Source organism: Vigna radiata, unplaced genomic scaffold, assembly GCF_000741045.1.
Source record: "Vigna radiata var. radiata cultivar VC1973A unplaced genomic scaffold, Vradiata_ver6 scaffold_253, whole genome shotgun sequence".
Taxonomy (NCBI): domain Eukaryota; kingdom Viridiplantae; phylum Streptophyta; class Magnoliopsida; order Fabales; family Fabaceae; genus Vigna; species Vigna radiata.
In genome coordinates this window covers 242580-266187 of record NW_014544138.1, presented here as the reverse complement: position 1 = coordinate 266187, position 23608 = coordinate 242580, and the positions used below count along the sequence as shown (strand labels likewise).

Here is a 23608-nt window from a genome sequence, read left to right as displayed (position 1 = left end):
AACAATTCGCAATACAGTTGAAGATGGGATCGCAAATCCTACGTATTTCAGTATTAATCCCAATTAAGCTTCCTTTTGAATTGAGAAGGGGGCCTCCGCTGTAAACATCATAGGAAAGAAATGCAGCATTTGATATAACAACCGTTAACACTCAATACCGTCGTGGAAAAGAAAAAGAAAAAGAAAAAGAAAACATTTTGACCAAGTAATCAGCACCAAACTCAAGAAAGGGAACTATTTCTAGTTCATATATGGAAAGGAGCCTAGTGTAACCTGTTCCCAGGATTTATTGCTGCATTAGTGGACCCAAAATATAAAAATATTGATAACCACCCAAACACTAAGAAAACCACCCTCAATTATTTTTTAGTGTACTTTTCAAGTCGAACCTTGTAACTCCACATCTATGGTACAAAATTTCTCAGGTATTGAAATTGTCTACTCTCGATCTGCATACAAAATTAAGTTAATGTTAAGTTGAGACCATTTATCAGCGAGGTAATTATAATTAAAAGAAAATAATCAAAAAGGTGAACATCTAGTATATTTTAACTTAATTTCAATTATTGGAAATTTCAATGACTAGATACACTATGACATCGAAGGACGTGGCCACATCACCAAGGCATATAAAACCATTTTCTTTGTGTCAACATGATTAAACATAGAATGGTGTAAATAATTTACTGACCCATATTTATAAAGTAAATTAGTCAACAATACATAACATACTGACTATAACTAAGATGGATAATAGTAAGATCAACACGTCAAGGAATAAATTGAAACTAATTATTGTGTAGAGACTTATTATTCCATGAACAAATTAAATGTTATGTATATATAATATGGAATATACATGAATTGATATAATTAGAACTATATACATAAATACCATTTCCTCTCCCATCATCTAAATTCTAAATTATCTATCACCTTTCAACTAACTTAGGTTTTCACACTTAAAAATAAAAGTCATCTCACTTAGGCCCATTAGTCATAATTATGGAGAATGGTCTCTAATCTAAATATCGGTTAATATAATCATCTTTCACAGACCAACTGAAATATTTAATATATAACATTGTGCTGAATTTAAATGCAATTAAATGTTGATCAGTGGACCATTAATGGAAGAATAAAAGGCTTTATCACCTAATATCATTTTAAGATACTCTCTTCATCAAGATTAACTTCTGAAGAAAATCCTATTCATAGGAGTCCTGATTCGAGAGTAACACAAATATGATAACAACGTTCGGAATTACCATCTATTCAAGTTGACACCTTTTGTGTTCACGGACACCCAAATGGGTTTATAACCGGAATTAGGGGAAAGGTTCAATGTGTTTCGGAGGAAGATTTGGATAAAAAGGAGACACAGCTAGAGAAGCAGGAGATGATCAAAGAAAAATGCTATCTCCGCTTTCCTACATTGCCATTCATTCCTAACGAACCTTATGATGTGATTGATACTGATTATGACAATTTTTCTCTTGTTTCAGGAGCTAAGGATAAAAGTTTTATCCAGGTATTTACTGAACTTAAAAATACACCTCAAATATTCTTGAATCTTGAACCATGTGTTAAGCACACATTATAACTTTGTAGTCATTGAACTTCATTCATAAAAGCTTTATCTGAATTTTCAACGATGTCATGTGACATCTAATGCTATTTGTTAGTTTAGATAAAGAAAAGAAACAACACTGCATCACACAGCTCTTTGATTAATAGTTATTAATGAATATCAGATATATTCAAGGACAACTAACCCTGGACCTGAATTTGTTGAGAAGTACAAGTCTTACCTTACAAAGTTTGGATATGAGCCAAGCAAAATTAAAGATACACCACAGGATTGTGAAGTCATGTCCAATAGTAAGCTGGCTGCTATGATGTCTATGTGTGGAATGCAGCAGGCACTTACAAACCAATTTCCTGATCTAGGACTGAACTCCCCTATTGAACTTAATCCTTTCACTAGTATATTTGACACTTTGAAGAAGCTTGTTGAGCTTTACTTTAAGTAGTAACTATGTTTTGTTTTAAGATATTTACTCCTGTAAACAATAGCTAGCTATCATTGATAGCAACCTATGTGTAACATGTAAATACATGTATCTGCTGTATCCTCTGGTATATCATGTTTTACCCTGTTTAAATTCTCACATGTTGACGACATCATCAGAAAAAAGCCTCATTCCTTGAAGGGAAATATCTGATGTTGATATTATTTGATATAACAAAATAAGGTTATTAGAAGGAGGAATTACAAAGTTGAAGCACAGATATGCAACAAACAATGCTTGCCTCTAATAACCAGAGGTGAATTATTCAAATAATTGATTATGATAATAAATAAAAAACATAGAGGGAAAAAAATTGCATTCCGCTGTGAAAAACATACTTACCTCAGCAAATAAAAGCTTCTTGCTTGCAAATTGAATAAGTGCAGCTGATCCTACAACTTGGAGAATTGATTCTATCTACAAACAGAAAAACATCATAAACAAGTACTGATCTTTTAGAGCTTCTTTTACTAATTTTTCTCCTTTTTCATACAAATTTGACCAGACATTATTTCAATGGACCAATGTCCTGAGAGCAGAAAACAGAAAATGTAAACAAATCTATTAGAGCTGCTTACCATAGGCCTAAAACAAGATAAGGTTTTCCTTTTAAACTGATAAGCATATTTGTTATAATTGAAATTCATTTGATTGAATTTTTCCTTTTTGGGTGAAACTTTATGAAAAGAGAAAGTTATAGATTGCAGAGACTAAAGATAATCAAACCTCAGAAAGGACAAAATGAGTTGCCGGTCTAGCAGCAACTATTTCCTTCCCATTCAACCTTCCTCCAGTAAGTGCCAAGAATTCACCTGTAACATTATATGCATGGTTACATCTCTAATGAGTAAGTAAAAGTTTAAAGACACTTCCACTGTTATAGAAGAATAAACAGCAAGGAACATACAAGTGTAAGAGGAATGGAAGGAAAGCACTAATAAATTGATAATAAACTAGGAACTGAGGAATTTGTTACAGATATGAAGTACTGAGACTAAATTCATTTGCAGGAAATTCAAGTGGGGATGGGTCCTTGTGGGGAGCTAAGATATCCATCTTATCCTGAAAGCAACGGAACTTGGAGGTTTCCTAGCATTTAGGCCATTGGGAATAAAGATTGGGGAAGAAGTGGACCCCATGACTCAGGCCAGTACAACAATTTTCCTGAGGAAAAGGGAAGGAACATGGAACTCAGAATACGGACAATTCTTCCTTGATTGGTACTCCACCAAACTAGTTGAACACGCTGAGAGAATCCTTGCATCAGCCAAAGGCATATTCAACTCGCGTGGGGTGAAATTATCTGCCAAAGTTGTTGGAATTCATTGGCACTACAAGGCAAGGTCACAGCAGAACTAACAGCAGGCTACTACAACACTCGGTTTCATGATGGGTACCTAGCAATAGCAGAAATGCTGGCAAAGCATGGTGCAGTGCTTAACGATGATAGAAGAACCCCAAATGCTCCCTCCAAGAGAATGTTTGAACAACTAAGAATGCATTTAAAAAATGTTTGAACAAGGAAAAACATACGTACCTTAGGATTCCATATTTGCTTATCTTTCCAGCTAAAGGAGAAGTGTTCTCATAATCTTCGACGATGGTGGTACAATTTTCAGACAGTTCAGCGACGGCAGATTGCGGCAAAGCCTTCAACAGCGGCGAGGCTTCGACGACGACGAGCCTTCAACGGCGGTAACCTTCAACAGCAGCAGCGAGTGACCAGCGAGTGACCAGCGAATTAGCGGGATGTAAGGCAGAAAGCAAACAAAGCCCGTAATTGAGAAAGCAAATAGAAAACCTAAAGATTTAATGTTTCACATTTCGCCCATGATATCAAATAGATCCGTTTTTTTCTCCACATTTCAATTGAATAATTATTTTTGTAAAACACGTTTTTAATAGCAGGTAATAGAAAATTACAGTGTCAATAATATACCCTTCCTCAAGGCCGCATTTCATTTTGACGAAAAAATCTCATTTAATGCATTTTAATTTCACGAAAAAATTCTATTTAATTCAATTTTAAAATCATAAAAACTCAATTAAAACGTAAAAGAAAGAGATTTATTTAAAATTTTAAGCGAAAATATAAACATATTGAGATATTAAACCAAACCTAAACTATTCAATGTAAAATAAGTTCATTATTTTTAAACTATATTATTAATCAATTTAATTAGTTTTTAGTAAATTAGTTTGTTTTTAAATTTAAAAAAGTATGGATAAATTATAATTTAAGTCTTTAGTTAATTCTTCCGAGCCCATCCAATTGGTAATACATTTAAGTTCATTTCAAATCCAACATTGCTATGAATGTGGAATTGATATATGTTGTTAATTCTTTTACAACATCAATGATTTTGGAAAGTTGCACTTAAAATGATAAGATTCGGATAATGATATTTTAATAATTTTTAATATTTTTTTTTGACAAATTTTTTATAATAAATTATTTGTCAATATTTTATTAGTTTTTATATTTAAAACAACCTTTAACATAAACTATTTCAGGATATCTGTAGGCATATAACAGCCTTAGATTGTCCTTCAAGAGATTTTTAATGTTGGTAAATGCTTTACGAGACATCTTTATAATTGTAAAGATGAAAACATTTCTTGAAGTAGAAAATAAGCTTATAAAGATTCATAAAATTATTCAGGATTGCTTAACTCAAATGTTTTTTAGATACATAATCTAAAATAGATTTCTAGATTTTCATATTGTATAATTAAAAAATATATTATAAATTACAAATTTTGAAATATATTTTTGAATTATGTAAATTAAAAGGTGTTTCTATGTTCCATGATTTAGAAATGTATTTTGGATTATATTTGAAAATATATTCTCATATTACACAATCTAGAATCTGAATTGTACAATTCAAATTAGAATGTATATTTAATTATTCAATTGTATAATTTAGAATACATTCTGAAGCACACAATCTGTAATATATTTTTGTTCTAAAACACACTTTTTATTTTGCCATTGCACAATTAGAAATAAATTTCCAAATTATGCAATCTAGAATGTTTTTAACCTATGAATAAATTGAACTTTTGTACTTTTGTAGAAAGAAAGTACAAAAGAGGTAAAAAGGTATCAAAAGTTCTCTTGTTTTAATATATTCAAATCAAACACTCGATCTAGTAACTACCAAAATTGATCATGATATTTTAACAACACTTCTTAACAATTTTTTGACAACATAACACATGTTACCATTTCATTCGCTTGCTTAAATTTATTTTAAAAAAAAGGTTAAATATGTTTTTAGTCCCTATACTTTGGAGCGATTTTGGTTTTTGTCCCTCTTTCAAACTAAGGTACAATTTAGTCCTTCAACTTTAGAAAACTCTGGTTTTAGTCCTATATACCAAATTTTTTTAACTTTATTTGTTGTTTCAAGCACGTTTCTCAGTTAACATTGAAGCAAAAATGTGTCAAAGAGTGTAAACAATCCAAATGCTAAAATGAAACGCAGCTTGTACAGTTTGGGAAGAGGTTTTGATTGATCAAAAAGAAGAATCTACTTCAACCGATATGCCCTTAGGCACGGCCATACATAACATAGAAATCACACTCGGAAAGGGTGGACAATTAGCTAGAGCAGCTGGTGCTGTAGCGAAACTAATTGCAAAAGAGGGGAAATCGGCCACATTAAAATTACCTTCTGGAGAGGTCCGTTTGATATCCAAAAACTGCTCGGCAACAGTTGGACAAGTGGGAAATGTTGGGGTAAACCAGAAAAATTTAGGTAGAGCCGGATCTAAATGTTGGCTAGGTAAACGTCCTATAGTAAGAGGAGTAGTTATGAACCCTGTAGACCATCCGCATGGGNGTGGTGAAGGGAGGGCCCCAATTGGTAGAAAAAAACCCGCAACTCCTTGGGGTTTTCCTGCACTTGGAAGAAGAAGTAGAAAAAGGAAGAAATATAGTGATAATTTGATTCTTCGTCGTACTAAATAGTAGATAAAATTGAAATTGTTTCTTCGTCTTTACAAGAAAAAGGAGTAATTAACTGTGACACGTTCACTAAAAAAAATCCTTTTGTAGCGAATCATTTATTAAGAAAAATAAATAAGCTTAACACAAAAGCAGAAAAAGATATAATATTAATTTGGTCCAGAGCATCTACCATTATACCTACAATGATTGGCCATACCATTGCTATCCATAATGGAAAAGAACATTTACCTATTTATATAAAATAAAGTTAAAAAAATTTGATAAAAAGGACTAAACCAGACTAAATTGTATCTTAATTTGATAGAGGGACTAAAACCAAAATCGCCCCAAAGTATAGGGACTAAAAACATATTTAACCCTTAAAAAAATTACTTGAAACGAACTAATCACAAACTATCACATGTGCATTATCAAAAAGTTATCAAAAAAAGAATTGTTAAAAATAAAAAATTACTACCAAAAGGGTATTCAAAATTTTGGTCTTGGAAGGTTTCTTCTTGCACCCTAGAGTTCTCTTTCTACATCCCCAAGTTTTCCCTCTGATTTTGCCCCGATATTATTATATATTAAATAATTAAATAAATGAATTGTGTTTGTGTTCTTTTTCCTTTTTTCCAAAAACCTTTCTTCCTTGACCCTCCCCCAACTCAAACCTTTTAAGCTTCATAGAAACCTGACATTGAATCACTAAGCATCTACCGTAGCTTTGGTGGAGGACTGCTTTAACAAAGTGTGATTTTCAACTTTATCAATTCAATCCAGATAACATTTCATTTTGAAGTATTACTGAGTAGGGAGGGTTTTCCGATTTGGGAGCGTATAACTGAAAATGTTATTTTTAAATTTTAAGATACATCAAATGTCAAAATCCAGACTATAACAACAACAACAACCAACCTAATTTTAAAATGAGGATATTGAAACAACACTTTATCTTAATAGAAAACTCAAATTTTATGTACAACCTACCATAAATATAAAATGAACTATAGAAATATCACCTTCATAGCAGATTTGAAAAAAAAAAAAGACAGCTGGGAGTACAAGCTATTACCATAGAACCAGTTAGTAACATCAAACTTAGATAATTTTAAAATTCAGTTCAAGGAATGCACACAACAGGAGAAAATTATTAATCAATGCTCCAAAAATTATCAATTTACAGAGAGCATTTATGCCATCATACAATTATTCACACACTACTCTAAAATACATGTACATTATAAATCAAAAAACATGTTAGCATTGTTTAGTTAATGTGACGAGGAGGCAGTTGGCCTTTTCTGAGAAAGGAGAGAGAGTACTCTGCGGCGTCGATTAGGTCAGCAATGTTGTGCAGAGAGCGTTCATCGGAACCCACCCAGAACATTGCTCGGACCTCCGCCTTCTTCGCAAGCCTCGCCGCGAAGCTCAACGGCAGCGCCGGTGAATTGAGGCTCCGTAGAATTTGCCTATAAAGCGACAGCACTCGGGCTCTGTTGTGGCTCAAATCCTCCGCCGTGGCCCATATCAAGCCCATTCCCAATTCCCGACTCGCTTCTGCAATCAGACATTACATTAAATAAAATAAAGATGTAAATAAAAGTAAAAGAGGCGCGTGAATGGTGTATGAAGGTGAATCAGAAAGAACGTAGCGATGGAGAATTTGATCATATCAAACACGTTATGTAATGTTTGATGATCACTCATCCTTTTTTCATCATGTTCACTTTCTCTACCACTTTGATAAAATAAATTAATGATTTAGGGTTTCTGAGATAATACCTTAATCCAAGTGGCGATGATAAGTGAGAATTGTATCTATGATGGTTTTAAAGCGTTAAAACTAGCTCCTAGGTTTAGAATTCTGGGCCTTTGTTTTCGGATTTTGTTTCCTGTACCCATCATTACTAAATGCAGTCCCATCCTAACTGAAAAGACTACCAAAAGATTTTCAGTTTTGTATTATATACTAAGGAATTTGTAAGTTATTGCTGGCAATACTTGAGAAAAAAGCAGTTCTTATTCTCCTTTACCTTTGAAGCTAAGGACAATATAATGTTATTTTGTCTAAAACAATGTGTTAAAATGTATGAAAGTTGTTTAGAGATGTCAAAACGGCCACCTAGTCTCATCCACTAAGGGTTGGTTACTTAATAAGCTAACTCAATCCGGTTCATTTATTAGTGAGGCAGAAAAATTTGAATCCGATCCAATTCATCATGGGTTACTGAGTAAACGGGTTAACTCACTAACTCACTTAATTACAATTTTTTTAAATAAAAAAATTACAAACTTTTTATAATTTAAATATAAACAAATTTCATTCTCAAATTTCACTCGTGTTTAATTAATTTTGAAAATAGGGAACTTAAATCATTTTTTTTCAAGCAAAAAAAATAATAAATATTTTTTTATAAAATTAAAATTGAAATTTAATAAAATAAAATTAGGTAGGTGGGTTGGTGGGTCAACCCGACCCACTATGGGTTCAACCCGCATAAGCCGGGTTTAAATGAGTCGAGTTGAAATCTGACCCGCATAAAAAAAATACAATTTTTTCAAATTCAATCCGGTCCGAACCCATGATGGGTCAGGTTGACCCACAGGTTATAACCTATTTTGACAGTTTTAATTTTTAGTAATAGCACTATAATTTATACTATTTTTATAATTATATTTATTATAAACATTATTATTATTATTATTAGTTTCTTATTATCATTATTATTAATATTAACATTAACATTAATAATACTGTTTTATTACACATCGATAATAAATTTTCATGTCAATTTTATAATTTAACACAAACAAATTCATATTTAAATGTAAAATTTTAAAAATAAAATTATATATACATATTAATAATTAATTATCAATAATATTAATATTTACATTTATAACAATATTTGCATGTATTTTTATTTAAAAATTTTAACTTTAGATTACTCTGATTTTTCAGTAGAAATTATATTCCACAATATATTTATATTTTATTCATATTTACGTGTTATTTTTCTTTATAATATTTTAAATTTAACTTTATTTTTCAGTGATGTCCTATATAAGCAGTTTTTCAATATTTCTATTTTTTGGAATTGTCCATGTTTATATGTAAGTTTTTTAAAAGGTTAACATCAATTTTGTGTTTATTTATTATATATGGACTTGCACAATATAATTATGTAAATAAATTATTTATTTAAACATAATAATCATATTAAATTTATTGATATAAATTAGAACAAAAAACAATAACCTGTATACACAAAGAGTCTCATACTGCAAAGAAAAAAAAATAAAAGAGAGAGAATATTGTAAAGAAATAAAAATAGAGAAAAAAAAATGTCGTGGAAAACCTTATTCAAGAACTCATAAAAAAATATTATATATATTTTGAAAAGTTTGTTTTAAATATTCTGTTCTAAAAATCCTGTTTCATAAAACATATTTTGTACTCTGAAAATTTCATTTCAAAAATTCATTTGGAAAATTTAATTCGAAAACTTTCATTCCAGAAACCGTATTTTAAAAGTTTGATAAAGTTAGTCATGAAAAATTTCCAAAATAAATAATCTAGAAGCTGTCGTCGTGAAAAATAAAATAGTCATTTTAAAAACTAGGGTTAGGCAAAAACGTTTTGGGGTACAGAAAGAAAAATCCTTGTGTTTTCGTCTTTTGTGGTAGACAGTGGCTACAGCAGACTGGACTGTCTGGTTTTGGTGGTAGTATTTAAGTTGAGATTTCAAATTTCCAGCCACTTTCTGCATGCAACCTTCCTCTTCTACTTTCAGAACTTCATTTTCTCCTCTTTCTCTCTAGATTTCTTCAAATTCTTATTCCTCTACTGTTCCGATCATCGTTCAGGCAACACCTGAAAGTTCCTGGTATCCAGTTCTTCGTTGTAATCGATCGATTTTTTGTTTGGAGCAGGTAAGTTCTGAACCTCTTATTCTTGGGTATTTTCTTTTGTTTCCATGCATGCAAGTATCTTTCAGCTTGCATGTGTTCATCAACTCACTCTCTGAATCAATTTTTATGTATTTGATTCCATGGTGGATATTTTTCACCGATCAGACGGTTCGTTGTAAGCCATAGGAGTAAATTAAGGTGTAAAGCAACCGGGAAAGCTTAGTTTCTGGATTTAGAGGTAAGGGAAGCTTGTAATTTAATTATGATTTGTTGTTTTGGATGCTTGTATGTTTAAGTGATGGTATGGTGATGAATTGATCGATGATTGTGATGTTGCATGTTGTTTTGAATGTGTTTATGATTGATAAATGGACAAGAACTGGGTAGGAATAGGGTTAGTATTAACTCTGCTAAATTCTGCAGAATTTTGTAACTGTGACCGAGGGTTATTTATGACCGTTCAGTCTTTACTGAATTCTCTTCTATAGGGGATTTCAGTTAATGACCGATCGGTTTTCTAATGTCTAAGTATTTGGTTTGTTAAAGTTAAGGGGTTTCTTATTGGTTAGTCTAGTTATGGGATAAGAAAATTAGTTAAAATAAATTATAATCAATTTTATACAGCTTGTCATTCTTAATGAGTGTTTGGTTTGTACTAGCACTGGATCTTTAAAGTGCTTGGTCATAGACTATCATTTAATCTTTAAAGTGCTCGGTCGTAGACTAAGCACTCGGTCTTTGAAGTGTTTAATTCTATATTAATCATATTTCTTTAAAAGAGTGTTCGGTTTGTTCTAACACTCAGTCTCTTGAAGAGTGTTCGGTATGGTACTAACACTCAGTTTCCTGAAGAGAACTTCATCCTATGATAAAGCATTCGGCCAAAGTTCTAAAGTATTCGGCCTAAGCTCTAAGCGTTCAGCCAAAGCTATAGTAGTATGGTTAAGTCTTTAATTTTAATTCAGGGTGATGTGTTTTCAGTCTTAGACAATATTCGGCTCAAGTTAGAACTAACATGTTTCCTGACCGTTCGGTCATTAGATTTGAATAAGGTTGTTCTTACTGTTCGATCATATTCATAAGTTTACAGTATTATTTTCTTAAATTTTTGATCTTGATTGAAATTGTTAACATATGATTCTGATTGTATTTGGAGTACATAAGTATGATGTGAAATTATGATGAAAAGAGTGATATGGATATTAAAGAGAATTCCAAGGAGGAATGTCTCATGAATTGTGGTGGTTGGTAAAGTATGACCGTGGTCAGACTCTGGCTTTGTTTTTTATCCTAATATTCTGTGATTACTCCTCCTCATATAGAAGAGGGTAACTCATGCGTGGGAATGACAGGAGGTCCGCGATCATAAGACCAGATGGTCGTTTTAGGACTAACCTTGGGTGGCAGCTGTTGAGTGTATCCCAGTTACTACACCATGCCGGGTGCTAGAAACGACGAGTTACATGGTTCATACAGTCCGGACAATGTCAAAAGTGGTCGGTTACAATGTTTAATATGTTCGTCTTTGATTGTGATACTTGTATGATGAATGCATGATTGAATATGTTGATTGATTATTCAATTGTTCTGTTTAAATGTTATGTTGGATTTGATTAATTAAATTACATAAACTTACCCTTATTTCATGTTTTTTATTGTCCCTTCAGTTCTCTTCACTACAATGATCATTTCATGAATGTGAGCAGAAGATGTTGAAGATTCTTTAGAGGAAGCTCTGCAAAATGAACAGCCTGAAGATAGTGTAAGACCGTCCGGTCAATAGATGTTAAGTAAATAGTAGGTTGTGTAAATAGTTACTTTTGAAACCGTTCGGTTAAATTTGTCTTTTGTACAATGGTTCGGTAGGAACTCTCCTTTCCTAAGACCGTTCGGTCTAAGTTGTATTCTCTTGTTTAAAACGTCCAACTTGTGTTCGATTTTAAATCCTTGGGATATTATTTATATTCGTATTCATTCCACTATTTTATCATATTATTATTGTTAACTCCTGTGGATATAATTATAGTTTTCAATCTATATTTATTGGGATGTTACAGTACAGTGTATATCTATCTATCTATATATATATGAAATAATTATTATATATAAACTAGTAGAAAGAGTGATGCTTGTTTATATATTTTTTATATTTTTTTTTGTATTTTATAAATATTAATGTTCCTTTCAGCTTAATTTGCATTGATTTTTATAAGAAGATGGATGGTATTTTTGTTGTCTTCTTTACTAGTTTTTGGTAAAAATATGAAAACAATTTTTCAACACTTAGACAACTGAAAAACCTATTAAAAAAATATAAACTTTATAGTTATGTTTCAAAAAAAAAAGGTAAAATAAATATTTGTTTGAAATGAATCTTAAGCATTTGTTTAGATAGAAAATTTTTTAAATTAAAAAATATATTAAATTTTAATGTTTTAATTTTAAATTATTTTATTATTTGTATATTTTTTTGAGTAAAGTAATTCTAATTTATTGAATTTCAATCTTAATAGTTTATTTCAATTAGTATTAAATAAAAAATAATTATTTTAAACTTATTTAACAATTAAAAAATTAGTTTGTGATGCCATTCAGTTAATGTTGTTAAAGGGGTTTTTTATTTTTTTTTATCAAAATATGCAAAAAGAAAAATTATCTAATCCTGATAATTTTTCATTAACTTCTATTAAGGTTATTTTAATCAATGATTCAGTGGGTGAATTTAGTTCTTCAAAAAAAAAACTTCTTTGCCACTTTTAATATCAATGAAACTCCCATATATCACTTTTAATATCAAAGTCAAATTGTTATTGACATGTTTGTTTAATTTTATACATTATTTATTCACATGAAAAAGCTTTATTTTTATGCATATAACACAAATGCAGTATGGTTACTAAATACAGTATATAATAAAACATTGATTGGCATTATTATTATTAAGTTGTTACTTATTAGGACAGTACAGGTACTAGTAGTTGTTGGAATTTAATGCTTTGTATAACCATCACTAAAATTATATGGTTTATGATCTAACACATGTCTCATTGAAACTAAAAGTTTCAACACTATTGATTATATGTCTATCCACAATCTTCTTTGAGTTGGACTAATGCAACAAGTCATATTATCATTAATCATATTTTTTAAATATATTTTTAAGTCTTTCTCAATATAATTTCTGTGAAAGTATTAGTCAATTTCAAATATCTATATTTTTAACTTCTTTTCTTAATTATTATCATTGACTGTAGTTATTTTGATTATATATGTAACAATATAAAAATATAGATTAAACTATTATTTAATGAGTTACTTCAATATGATATTAAATTCTTGAATTAGAATTATGTTTTATATATTTATTTATTTATTTATTTATTGTAGCTCTAATATTTATTATAAAAGTTTTTCAGAACATCAACCTCACAATTACATATTAATAATAATGAGTAATTTTAGAACCAATATTATACTTCAAAATTCTATAAAGAAACTAAATTATGGTTCATCTCATAGAGTCTATCTACTCACGTTTATTATTGCAGAGAAACACAATAACAAAATAATAAGAAAGGAAATGTTAAAGTGAACAAAATAAACAAATTATAACTTAATATCTCAATAGAACCAAAACATAGCATTTAATGATAAAATTATCAAACCATTCACAGACATATAAGCAAAATACAGTACTAAACTCGAGATCCGAATTTTTGCATTGACTTGAACAAAAGAAGTCTTGCACTTGTTGTAAAAGTGGATTACAATAGAGGCCCTAGCTCCACTTGGCCTAACAAATAAATTAAATTTCTCTAGACAAGGTAAGTTAACTTATGACATTGATAGACGAGAGTCCCACCATAAGAAACCTCCTTCAACTCTCAACACCTAGACTACAACACTCTATGTGAGTTTGTAAGCATAGTATAGTATAGAATGTCTTCTAACCAACAACTTATCCCTAGTCAATGTGTAACACTAAACTAGTAAGGATTTGCACTTCTTCCTTAGAAGCACAACTCTCATACAACAAACAATTCAAATAAACTTGTCATTTCATTCCATTAATTCACTTTACTTTTTTTAAAATCATCACACTTCCTTAGAACACAATTAACAACTCTTTGATTTAGTGATGATAAGACACTCTGATTCTTCTTCTAAGACCTACTTTACATTGCCTTATATACTGTTCCACAACCCTTATGTCAAACTCAAAACCTTACCTTTGTGCTTTTTGATTTAGTGCTCAACAATTTAAACCGATTTCCTTTCCCTCGTAAGCGTGGTATAATATGCCTCTATTCTCAGTGGTTGTTCTTCTTTTGAGTTGTTTGACCTGATGCTCCTTAATACTTACGAACTCTGTCTCCACAAATAAATTCTCCTTTACTTGTACCTCACCCACCTCCAAAACACATATTCTTAGAAAACCCTCAAGAGATTGAGTTGTCCTCTCAAATTGCCTATCCAGTTAAGGATGATGAGCAAAACTCAAATGACTCCCTAAAGCATCTTCTATCTTTAGCAAAATTAGAAGTGAACCTAGGATTAAAAAAAATTTCTTACCAGGAAAAAGATGATGATAAGACTCTCTCGTTCTTCTTCTAAGACCCAATTGACATTGCCTGATCTATCATTCCACCACATTCGTATCAAACTCAAAAGCTTACCTCTATGCTATTTGATTTAGTGTTCAACTATTTAAACCAATTACCTTTCCCTTGTTTGTATGGTATGATATTCCTCTATCCTCATTGATTGTCCTTCCTCTAAGTTGCTTAACCTGATGGTCCTTAATACTTAATGATTATGTCTCCACAAACATTCTTTTTTACTTGTACCTCACCTACCTCCAAAACTCATGTTCTTAGAAAATCCTCAAGAGACTGAATCGTTCTCTTAAATTGCCCATTTAGTTGAGAGTGATAGGCACAAACCATTCTCAAATGGCTCCCAAAATCATCTTGTATTGTTTGCCAAAACGAGAAGTGAACCTAGGATTCATGTTTGATATGACACTTGATGAGCCTTATTATACATCTCAAACTAAAATCACATGATTAACTTTCCTTAACCATTTTAAGGAACTCATTAGTTATATACATATGTTTATACTAATGAAATCTCAGGACAACTTTACTCTAAGGTTAGATCCTTAAAATTTTATTCTAACTCTACTCCTTTACTTTCAAACAAATGACTTGAATTCTCTTTCTGCTTAAAACATTTATTATCAGATTTCACTTCTAAGATGACATCAAATTGAAAAATCATAGTCTTTAAAAATTTTAACTCAATACTTCTAACTATTGGTGATAATCAAACACTATTTTACTAACTTAATAAAAATAACACCTGAGTTATTTTGAATAATTCCTTCTACATATATTTTATTTAATAATAATAATAATAATATGTTTATTATTTAATATTCAATCCAAAAATATATCATTATATTATGAATATAATTATTTTATACTAGCTTAAGATAGAAAAATATTTATCCTTTTTGTATTACATACAATTGTAGTATTATAATAACCAATTCCGAAAATATAAAACATCTTTTATATTTTAATCTTTAGAGATAAAATAGGATATATAAATTTTCTTTACTTTCTACCTAATTTCAATGATTTTTAGTGTATTTCATTTTTCTCTTATAACTAAGGAATAGAGGTCATTGCGTTAATATAAGGGCAACAAAGATGGAACAGTTCAATGGCATTTAAATTAATGAGACAAAACTTAATATTCAATAAAGGAGAAGAGGTGGAAAGGACTTTGGGTTTAAATGAAATGTTTGAAAATCAAACACTACTTTTATCAAGATGATACAAAATGTAAGAGAATATTAAAATAATTATCTATAATTAAATTATACAATTTTTTTATATTTTTTATAAGTAATATTAATAATATTAATAAAATATACAAAATTTCAATAGGATAAATAATATTAATAAAATTATACAAAATTTTATTTTATTTATATAGTTACATTTTGTTAAAATTATTATGGTGCAAATAATTTTCTATAAGATACACTTAAATGATAATTTTTTTTCATATTTTATATATTAAGAGAGGGAAAAAGTTTATTTAATCAGTTTTTGAATATAATTTAGAAGTTATTTTCTTTAGAAAAATATTTTCTTTAGAAAAATATCTTTTTAATTATATAATCTGGTATCTTCTTTAAAAATATAATTTAGAAGCCACTTCATTATCCAAAAAATTAAACAATTTTTTAATTATGTAATCTGAAAATTATTTTTTATAAAATCAATTTTAATTTTCAAATTATACAACTTAATTTTTTTTATTTTTCAATTATAAAATCTATTTTTTTTAAATAATAGGTTTTAAATTATTTAATTTAAAAATAAAAAATATTAAAAAGAAATTATGAAATTTCAAGTGGAGGAAGAAACGGCCTGAGTTAGACCTACTGTCGGGATCAGCACTAATTTATAGGGAAATTAGACTTTTTATTTTTTTTTAAATTAATTTGCCATTTTATATAACTATTAAGCAGGAAATCTTACCTCTATTAAATATGAATTAAGTTTATAATTAGATAGGAAATAAATTTATAATATTTAAGTGAATGTATATTTTATTTTAGGGTTAAATATGTTTTTCGTCCCTCAACTATTGGCCGTTTTTGTGTTTAGTCTCTCTTTCAAACTATAGTACAATTTAGTCCTTCAACTTTAGAAAACTATGGTTTTAGTCCTTTTTATCAAATTTTTTAAACTTTATTTGTTGTTTCAAGCGCGTTACATTATAGCATTTGGATTGTATTGTCACATTTTTGCTTCAATGTTAACTGAGAAACGCGCTTGAAACAACAAATAAAGTTTAAAAAATTTGGTAAAAAGGACTAAAACCATAGTTTTCTAAAGTTGAAGGACTAAATTGTATTATAGTTTGAAAGAGGAACTAAACACAAAAACGACCAATAGTTGGGAGACGAAAAACATATTTAACCCTTTATTTTTGTTACGTAAGATTAAATAAATCTTATAATTTACCTTTTAACAAGATTAGATAATTATCATATTTAAAGCTTTATATATATGATTCACATCAAATTTTTTAATGATGAAGTACTAATTATTCTTTAACTATATAAATGGAAACTGAATCTCCAAATATTACAATTAGTTTCCACTTTCTAAATCTGATTAGTCCAACAACAGTATAATGGAGAACTCAGAAGATGTTACAGAGCCAGTGAGTCCCAGTGGACGATACTTCAATACCACAGTGCTGTGTGCTTATGTTTATGGCTTCTTAGAATCAGAAACTCCAATTGAATTTTCTCAAGCAAAGTATTTGCTAGAAGAAGTGTTTCTACCACTGAATCCGCGATTCTCTTCCATAATGGTTCTCACTCTCACTGTTACTTCATTTTTGGTAATGTTTATTCATGATAATTGTATAACTAATTTTCACAAACACATGGTAGGTGAGAGATGAAAAGGGAGAAATGAAATGGAAAAGGGTAGAGTTGAAAGCTGAAGATCACATAAAGGTTCCAACATTCCCAGAAAACGAGTCGCTGGAATCGTATGACCAATATTTTGATGAGTATGTGACAGAGTTGATGATGGAAAGAACAGCACAAGATAAACCCCTTTGGGAAATTCATGTGATCAAATACCCCACAAGCACTTGTGCTGGCACCTTGATATTCAAACTTCATCATGCTCTTGGAGATGGTTACTCCCTTATGGGAGCTCTTTTATCTTCTCTTCAAAGAGCTGACGACCCTTCTCTTCCTCTCTCCTTTCCTTCACGAAAATCTTCATCATCATCATCATCATCAACTTCTGAGAAGGGTTTCTTCAGGTGGTTCTCTTCCACAGTGTTATCTTTTTTCAACTCTATTTCAGACTTTGGATGGAGCATAGTCAAAAGTACTGTTGTTGAGGATGATAAATCACCTATAAGGAGTGGTGAGGAAGGTGTGGAGTTTCTACCTTGTGTCATATCAAACATATCCTTTTCTCTTGATCAAGTCAAAAATATCAAGTCCAAGCTTGGAGTGGTAAGAGTAATTTGCTGGGATTGGTGATTAATAAGTGAAACTTATTTTAAGTATTAAGATAATAGAACAATTATGAACATTATTTGATGGATTATAAGGTAGATAACCGTAAATTTTGTGTGTAAATGCAGACAATAAACGATGTGATAACTGGAGCAATCTTCTATGGGATTAGGCTATACATGCAAGAGATTGATAATGAGGCAGGGAAAGCAAATTCAACAGGGTTGGTGATGCTGAGTACAAGGAACATTGGAAGTTACCAATCAGTTCAAGAAATGATGGAGGCTGATTCAAAATCTCCTTGGGGGAACCATATCTCTTTCTTGCATGTACCAATACCTAAGCTAAGCCAAACCAACATATCCAACCCTCTTGAATTTGTGTGGAATGCCCAAAAAGAAATTAAGAGGAAGAGAGATTCTTTCACTGTGTTTCTCATTGAATGGGTTTTAGATATGGAGCTGAAATTCAGAGGATATGAGGTGAGCTCATGCATGTGTAGTGGCAGACTTTCAATCTGTTTATTATGGTATATGCATGCACATTATACAGTGAGAAAGAATCCATAATTTGATGCTAACTAACTAACCGGTCGGTCGAGGTATAGACACTTCGTATGTGATAGTAGAAATTGAATAGTCCAATAGCACTCCTATAACAGATGAAATAAAAATGTCAAAGAAACAAGAAATATTACCAGGATAGGCAGTAACCATGACTCTATACTATATTAGAAAGTGGGTTTTAAACCTAAATTAATCCTATAAAATACTGGTTTGTAAAATGAGGTTTTTATTTCACTTATATGTTATAAATTGGTCTTATCTTAGTTAACGTGAGATTTCCAACACGTTTATGATTGCAATTATGCTTTCGTGTTTGTTCTTAGAAGGTTTGTTTGTGTTGGCATTTGTTACAGGCAGTGGCTAAACATATCTATGGGACATTGAGAAATTCAAGTGTTGTTGTGTCGAACTTGATTGGACCAGTGGAACCTATGGTTTTGGCAAATCATCCTGTCAAAGGCTTGTACTTCACAATGACAGGTGGACCAGAGGTAAGCATCGTCTTAATTGACAAATAAGACGGTGTTAATTTTTATATTTGATATCTTAATTTTATAAATTGTATTTACTGTTTTACTAATTAGTATTTGGAGAAATAAATTAGTTAATTAACGGTGTTAATTACCATAACATGTTGCAGAGTATAAATATTTCAGTTATAAGCTACACTAGAACCTTGAGAATTACCTTGAAAACACAGAAAGGCTTCATTGATGAGAAGAAGTTCAAATTGTGCTTGGTGAAAGCCTTTGACGTCATATCCAAAGCAGCAATGGAGATAGATACCCAACAAAAGCAAAGGCTAAATTAACAAAAAAATGTTATGTTTGTAACAATTCTTACAACAATATTATTTTCTCTCTAACACTTTTTTACATGTTATTTATTACGTATTGTAATTACGGAAAATAAATACAAACCAATGAACCTGCATAAATTATTATATATGTATATCGCATCTCTAAATTAATGATCTAAGAAGAAAGAAACAATATAGAATAATAAATATTTGTCAAATAAAATCCCATATCAAATAAAGAAAAAAAGTAGATATAAATTTATATACACATAAATATTTTCATTGATTTCAGTGTACTAAAAGCAAATCTGTAAATTAAAATAGACATTCTAAAACATTATTGTTCCATTCACCCATTTGCTAACATTACTAAATCACCACATTTAATGCAATTTCCTCTTTAATTATAGGTTTTATATTCATGAATAATTTTTAAATACATAAATTGACATTCAGTGAAAACAAAATTAATCTTGAAAATTCAAACGGTTCAAGTTATTATGATGGATGAATTGTTTCCTTGGACATTAATGTCTTAGTTATAGCTAAGTCTAGAAAATATGTGTTGACAAACTAAGAGAAGCAACTTTAATATTTAATATTTCTGTCACGATTTTATTTTGAAAATAGAAGAAGCATATTTATGGACTAGGCCAAAAATTATATTAATAAAACTGTGAGAAGCTATATTATTTGAGATTTTTAATATATGAGATGGGATAAGTTTTTAAGTGAAATTAAAGATAAAATTATGATGAAGTTTTAAATTTTAAAACAGATAAAATTTTGAATGTGATGGTAAATTTTAACAATATTTTGAATGTGATGGTAAATTTTAACAATATTTTGAATGTGATGGTAAATTTTAACAATATTTTGAATGTGATGGTTAATTTTAACAATATTTTGAATGTGATGGTTAATTTTAACAATATTTTGAAAGTGATGGTTAATTTTAACAATATTTTTTTTTATCTCAATAATATCTTTTATTGTCAACGGCCAAATAAAACATTAATGAAAGTATAAGTTTTAGATCTTAAGATGTGTTACACAATGCAACAAAAATTAAATCAAGATATAAGATGACTATCACAGTATAAATACTCTGTGTAGACTGAATTATTTATTTGAAAGTTTAATGCCTTATTAAAATAAATATTTTTAAACGGTGAATTTATAAATAAAAAGAAATTATATTTATAAAAATATTTAAAAAACTGAGATCTTAAATGATTTGAGTTTTTAATTTATTGGATCAATCACATGGTTGAAACTAAAGATTATAACGAATCGAAATGTCATTCTAATATTAATGTTTGACTTGGAAGTTATTAACACTAAGTTTATTGCATATATTCCTTTTAGTGTTTGGTGGTTCTTTCACACATTTATCATGGAAAAAAAACATCTGATAAATGTTAAATGCTTACAAAATTACCTTTCTTCTCAATTGTCAAATGATGTATGATTTATTTCATAACAAAATGTTTGACTAAAAAACACACGCTTTTACCATTTATGTCAACTAATCTTTGTTATTGAAACTAAAATGATATGACTAGAAAACTATAAGTAAATAATTAAATAAATTTAACAAAATCTTAATTCTACTATTCATTTTAATTATAGTACTAAAATTTATTTATTTTTATAAACTTTCATTAGTTCATATCTCATATGATATGTGTCCTTTCTGCATTTCTCAAGATAAATTTAACCAAAAATTGAAACTATGTTCATTTAGGGTCCATCCCAATGCTGGTCCATTGCTCTTGTTGTTATGAGCGTTGCTCCTTACATCACCACCCCTTCTCTCTCTATCTTCCCCTTCCTGTATTATCCTTCAGTAAAATTTTAGTTTTATGATTAATATTTTTAAACTTCTATCCACTCCAGTAGCAAGCACACAAGCTCTTCTTCCTACATGAATGCATGCAATAAGTTAACACGATTCCAAGTATGTATGGTACATAGACCATGGATAAAAGATGTTACAATATAAACAAATATCTTTTTTAACACATACTTGAAAATAAGACATTCAACATATCTATGTAAAAAATATATGATAATATGACATCAATAATCTATGTATGCAAAACAATTTTTGTTATAATATACAAGGGTGCATTACATCCAATTATTTGCGTGAAAACTAAGAACAATTGACATTAAAATTTCCTAAAGTTAACATATTAATATCACAACATGATTATTATTGTTCTAGTACCATAAAATAAATGAAATCGACAATGTTAATAATGAAATTAATGTTTTCTATTCCAACTTCTACTCATGATCTAATACTTCTGATTTGCATATGGGACAAACACATTTTTCACATAACCATCTTCATATGCAATCTACGTGGAATTTATGTTGGCATTGTAGAATTCCTATCTCTTCATTGTTTTTAAATTCAGCCTGTGAAATCATTCATAAGTATTCCAATTAATAGGCCAAAAAGAAACATTAACATGCTTTTTGTAATATACCACATTGTTGGGAATCCAAGTGTGAGTCTAAGTCCCACATTGGATAGAAATGAGAAAGTAGAGCAACATATAAAGGTGAAAGAACCATTAACCCATTGCCTTAAGGTTTTGGGTAAAGAGTGGTGTCAATCCCTTATATGGTTGAGCTTAGATGTCATTGATATTTGTGTCTCTTCGGTGAACCTCCTCCTCGATAGAATGGTTTGTCTTTCAGATGAGTATTGTTAAAATAGAATGGCTCAGTTTCTCACACTAAGAGGGGGGGGGGTGAATTGGTGAAATGTAAAAATAAAAACTTTTAAAATCTTTTTCACAAAATAAATTGTTTTTACAATTTTCTTGAATCACAAGCTAAAAGATATGAAATGCAACCGAAAAACTTGATTGAATATGTAAAGAACGTAATCGACTTGATACAAAGATAGTACGAATCAAAAAATTCAAACATTGGTTTTTATACTGGTTCGGCCAACCTGCCTACATCTAGTATCCTTCCAACCATGAGAAGCAAATGCACTATAAAGATCAAGGTTTTTACAAATAGATTTTTATAGAAGACCTCACGTCAAAAATGGAAAACACCTCTCTAACCCTCTAATGTAAATATAGGCAACAACTAAACAAGACCAGCAACAATAACACCCTCTTCTGCTGTCTAACCCTTTGAGGCACCCTCAAAGTCAAGAACACCACATGTTTTTCTTCTTGTAGTCATAACAGGGAATCCAAAACCAAGCTCCAAAGATTGCAAATCCTGATCGCGCAGTATACACTTAAATGTGCAGATCGATCAGACGTTCAAATCAGCAAGCCTTGCATCTAAAGAAACCTTAGATTCTTTGATCACCATGGTCAATCTTGTTTCTTGGAGCTTTTCCTTCTCTGTAAGATCACACAACGTTCTTTGTGAAAGATATGAAAATGTCAAATGCACAAAAGTTCTTACAAAATTCAAATCTGCATAAATTTATAGTTAATCACACATCATACGCAATTTAATCGATTTTGCTACTAATGTAGTTGAATACAACTTTAAGTTAAAACAATTTAGCAGTAAACACAATAATTAATTGAATGCACAATTAATGCAATTGACTTTCATTTAATGCTTGGTCAACACATTTAAAAATATGACTGTTATGTTAGTTATGTCAAGCATATAAAAGTTTTTCAAAACATCAATCAACTTAGTTGAATACAAATCACATGCAATCGATTAAGCAACAATACTTAGCACTTTTTTGAAAACCTTTCTTCTTGAAAAATCTCGCAGCACACCTGAAAATATTTTGCGCAAACACACGAGTTTTAATCGATTCACCCCATAAGGTAATCGACTTAAAACTATTGTTTTGCCACACATTGAAAGTTCAACCAAAGTGTTTTTGGTTTTCCTTTTCCAAAAACATATGTCATGCATACACATATAAAATCACATATTAAACCCAGTGATATGTGATGGGTGTCGCGACCCATACAAATTTGGTTGCAATTTAGAAATGCAGTATAATGCTAGGGAATGACCCTTAGGTCGTCTCTCAAGGACCAACTGCGGTTCAGTGTCAAGTCTAACACAAAAGGGGGGGGGGGTTGAAAAGGTTTCACCATGCACGAAAATGAAGTTAAAACAGTAAAAACGAAACTGCTACAGTAATTACGAATATTCACGCTGGAACTGGACAGCTCTGACCTTTGCTCAATGTTTTACCCATAACTTTTTCTACAGAGCTCTAAATGA

General features: G+C 30.1%; 4 protein-coding genes across 4 annotated transcripts; 3 read left to right on the top strand and 1 right to left on the bottom strand.

The window, feature by feature from the left end:
• Positions 1 to 1258: 1258 nt before the first annotated feature.
• Positions 1259 to 2406, top strand: LOC106755376 (chloroplastic lipocalin-like; the record flags this gene model as incomplete). Its single annotated transcript, XM_014637524.2, has 2 exons — positions 1259 to 1531; positions 1755 to 2406. Coding segments are annotated over 2 exons (552 nt in total), but the record flags the coding sequence as incomplete, so codon positions are not given.
• An 803-nt stretch (positions 2407 to 3209) lies between these two features.
• LOC111241244 (50S ribosomal protein L2, chloroplastic-like) lies at positions 3210 to 6220 on the top strand. Its single transcript, XM_022778276.1, has 4 exons — positions 3210 to 3345; positions 3411 to 3583; positions 3692 to 3767; positions 5564 to 6220. The coding sequence occupies exons 1-4, from the start codon at positions 3210 to 3212 to the stop codon at positions 6046 to 6048; spliced, it is 870 nt and encodes a 289-aa protein (XP_022633997.1). The 3' UTR covers positions 6049 to 6220.
• An 867-nt stretch (positions 6221 to 7087) lies between these two features.
• On the bottom strand, positions 7088 to 7881 carry LOC106755390. Its single transcript, XM_014637538.2, has 2 exons — positions 7813 to 7881; positions 7088 to 7587 (listed from the first exon to the last, which is right to left on the bottom strand). The coding sequence occupies exon 2, from the start codon at positions 7565 to 7567 to the stop codon at positions 7298 to 7300; it is 270 nt and encodes an 89-aa protein (XP_014493024.1). The 5' UTR covers positions 7568 to 7587; positions 7813 to 7881; the 3' UTR covers positions 7088 to 7297.
• A 9255-nt stretch (positions 7882 to 17136) lies between these two features.
• Positions 17137 to 19499, top strand: LOC106755391 (O-acyltransferase WSD1). The gene is made up of 5 exons (XM_014637539.2): positions 17137 to 17340; positions 17423 to 18004; positions 18136 to 18489; positions 18927 to 19064; positions 19214 to 19499. The coding sequence occupies exons 1-5, from the start codon at positions 17158 to 17160 to the stop codon at positions 19382 to 19384; spliced, it is 1428 nt and encodes a 475-aa protein (XP_014493025.1). The 5' UTR covers positions 17137 to 17157; the 3' UTR covers positions 19385 to 19499.
• The last annotated feature ends 4109 nt before the right edge of the window (positions 19500 to 23608 follow it).

Excerpts from the sequence above, each read along its gene's own strand:
- LOC106755390 (XM_014637538.2), bottom strand. The coding sequence starts at position 7,567 with ATGGGCTTGATATGGGCCACGGCGGAGGATTTGAGCCACAACAGAGCC.
- LOC106755391 (XM_014637539.2), top strand. The coding sequence starts at position 17,158 with ATGGAGAACTCAGAAGATGTTACAGAGCCAGTGAGTCCCAGTGGACGA. Across the intron at positions 17,341-17,422 it reads CGCGATTCTCTTCCATAATG|GTGAGAGATGAAAAGGGAGA; the intron begins GTTCTCACTCTC and ends AACACATGGTAG. Across the intron at positions 18,005-18,135 it reads TCAAGTCCAAGCTTGGAGTG|ACAATAAACGATGTGATAAC; the intron begins GTAAGAGTAATT and ends GTGTAAATGCAG.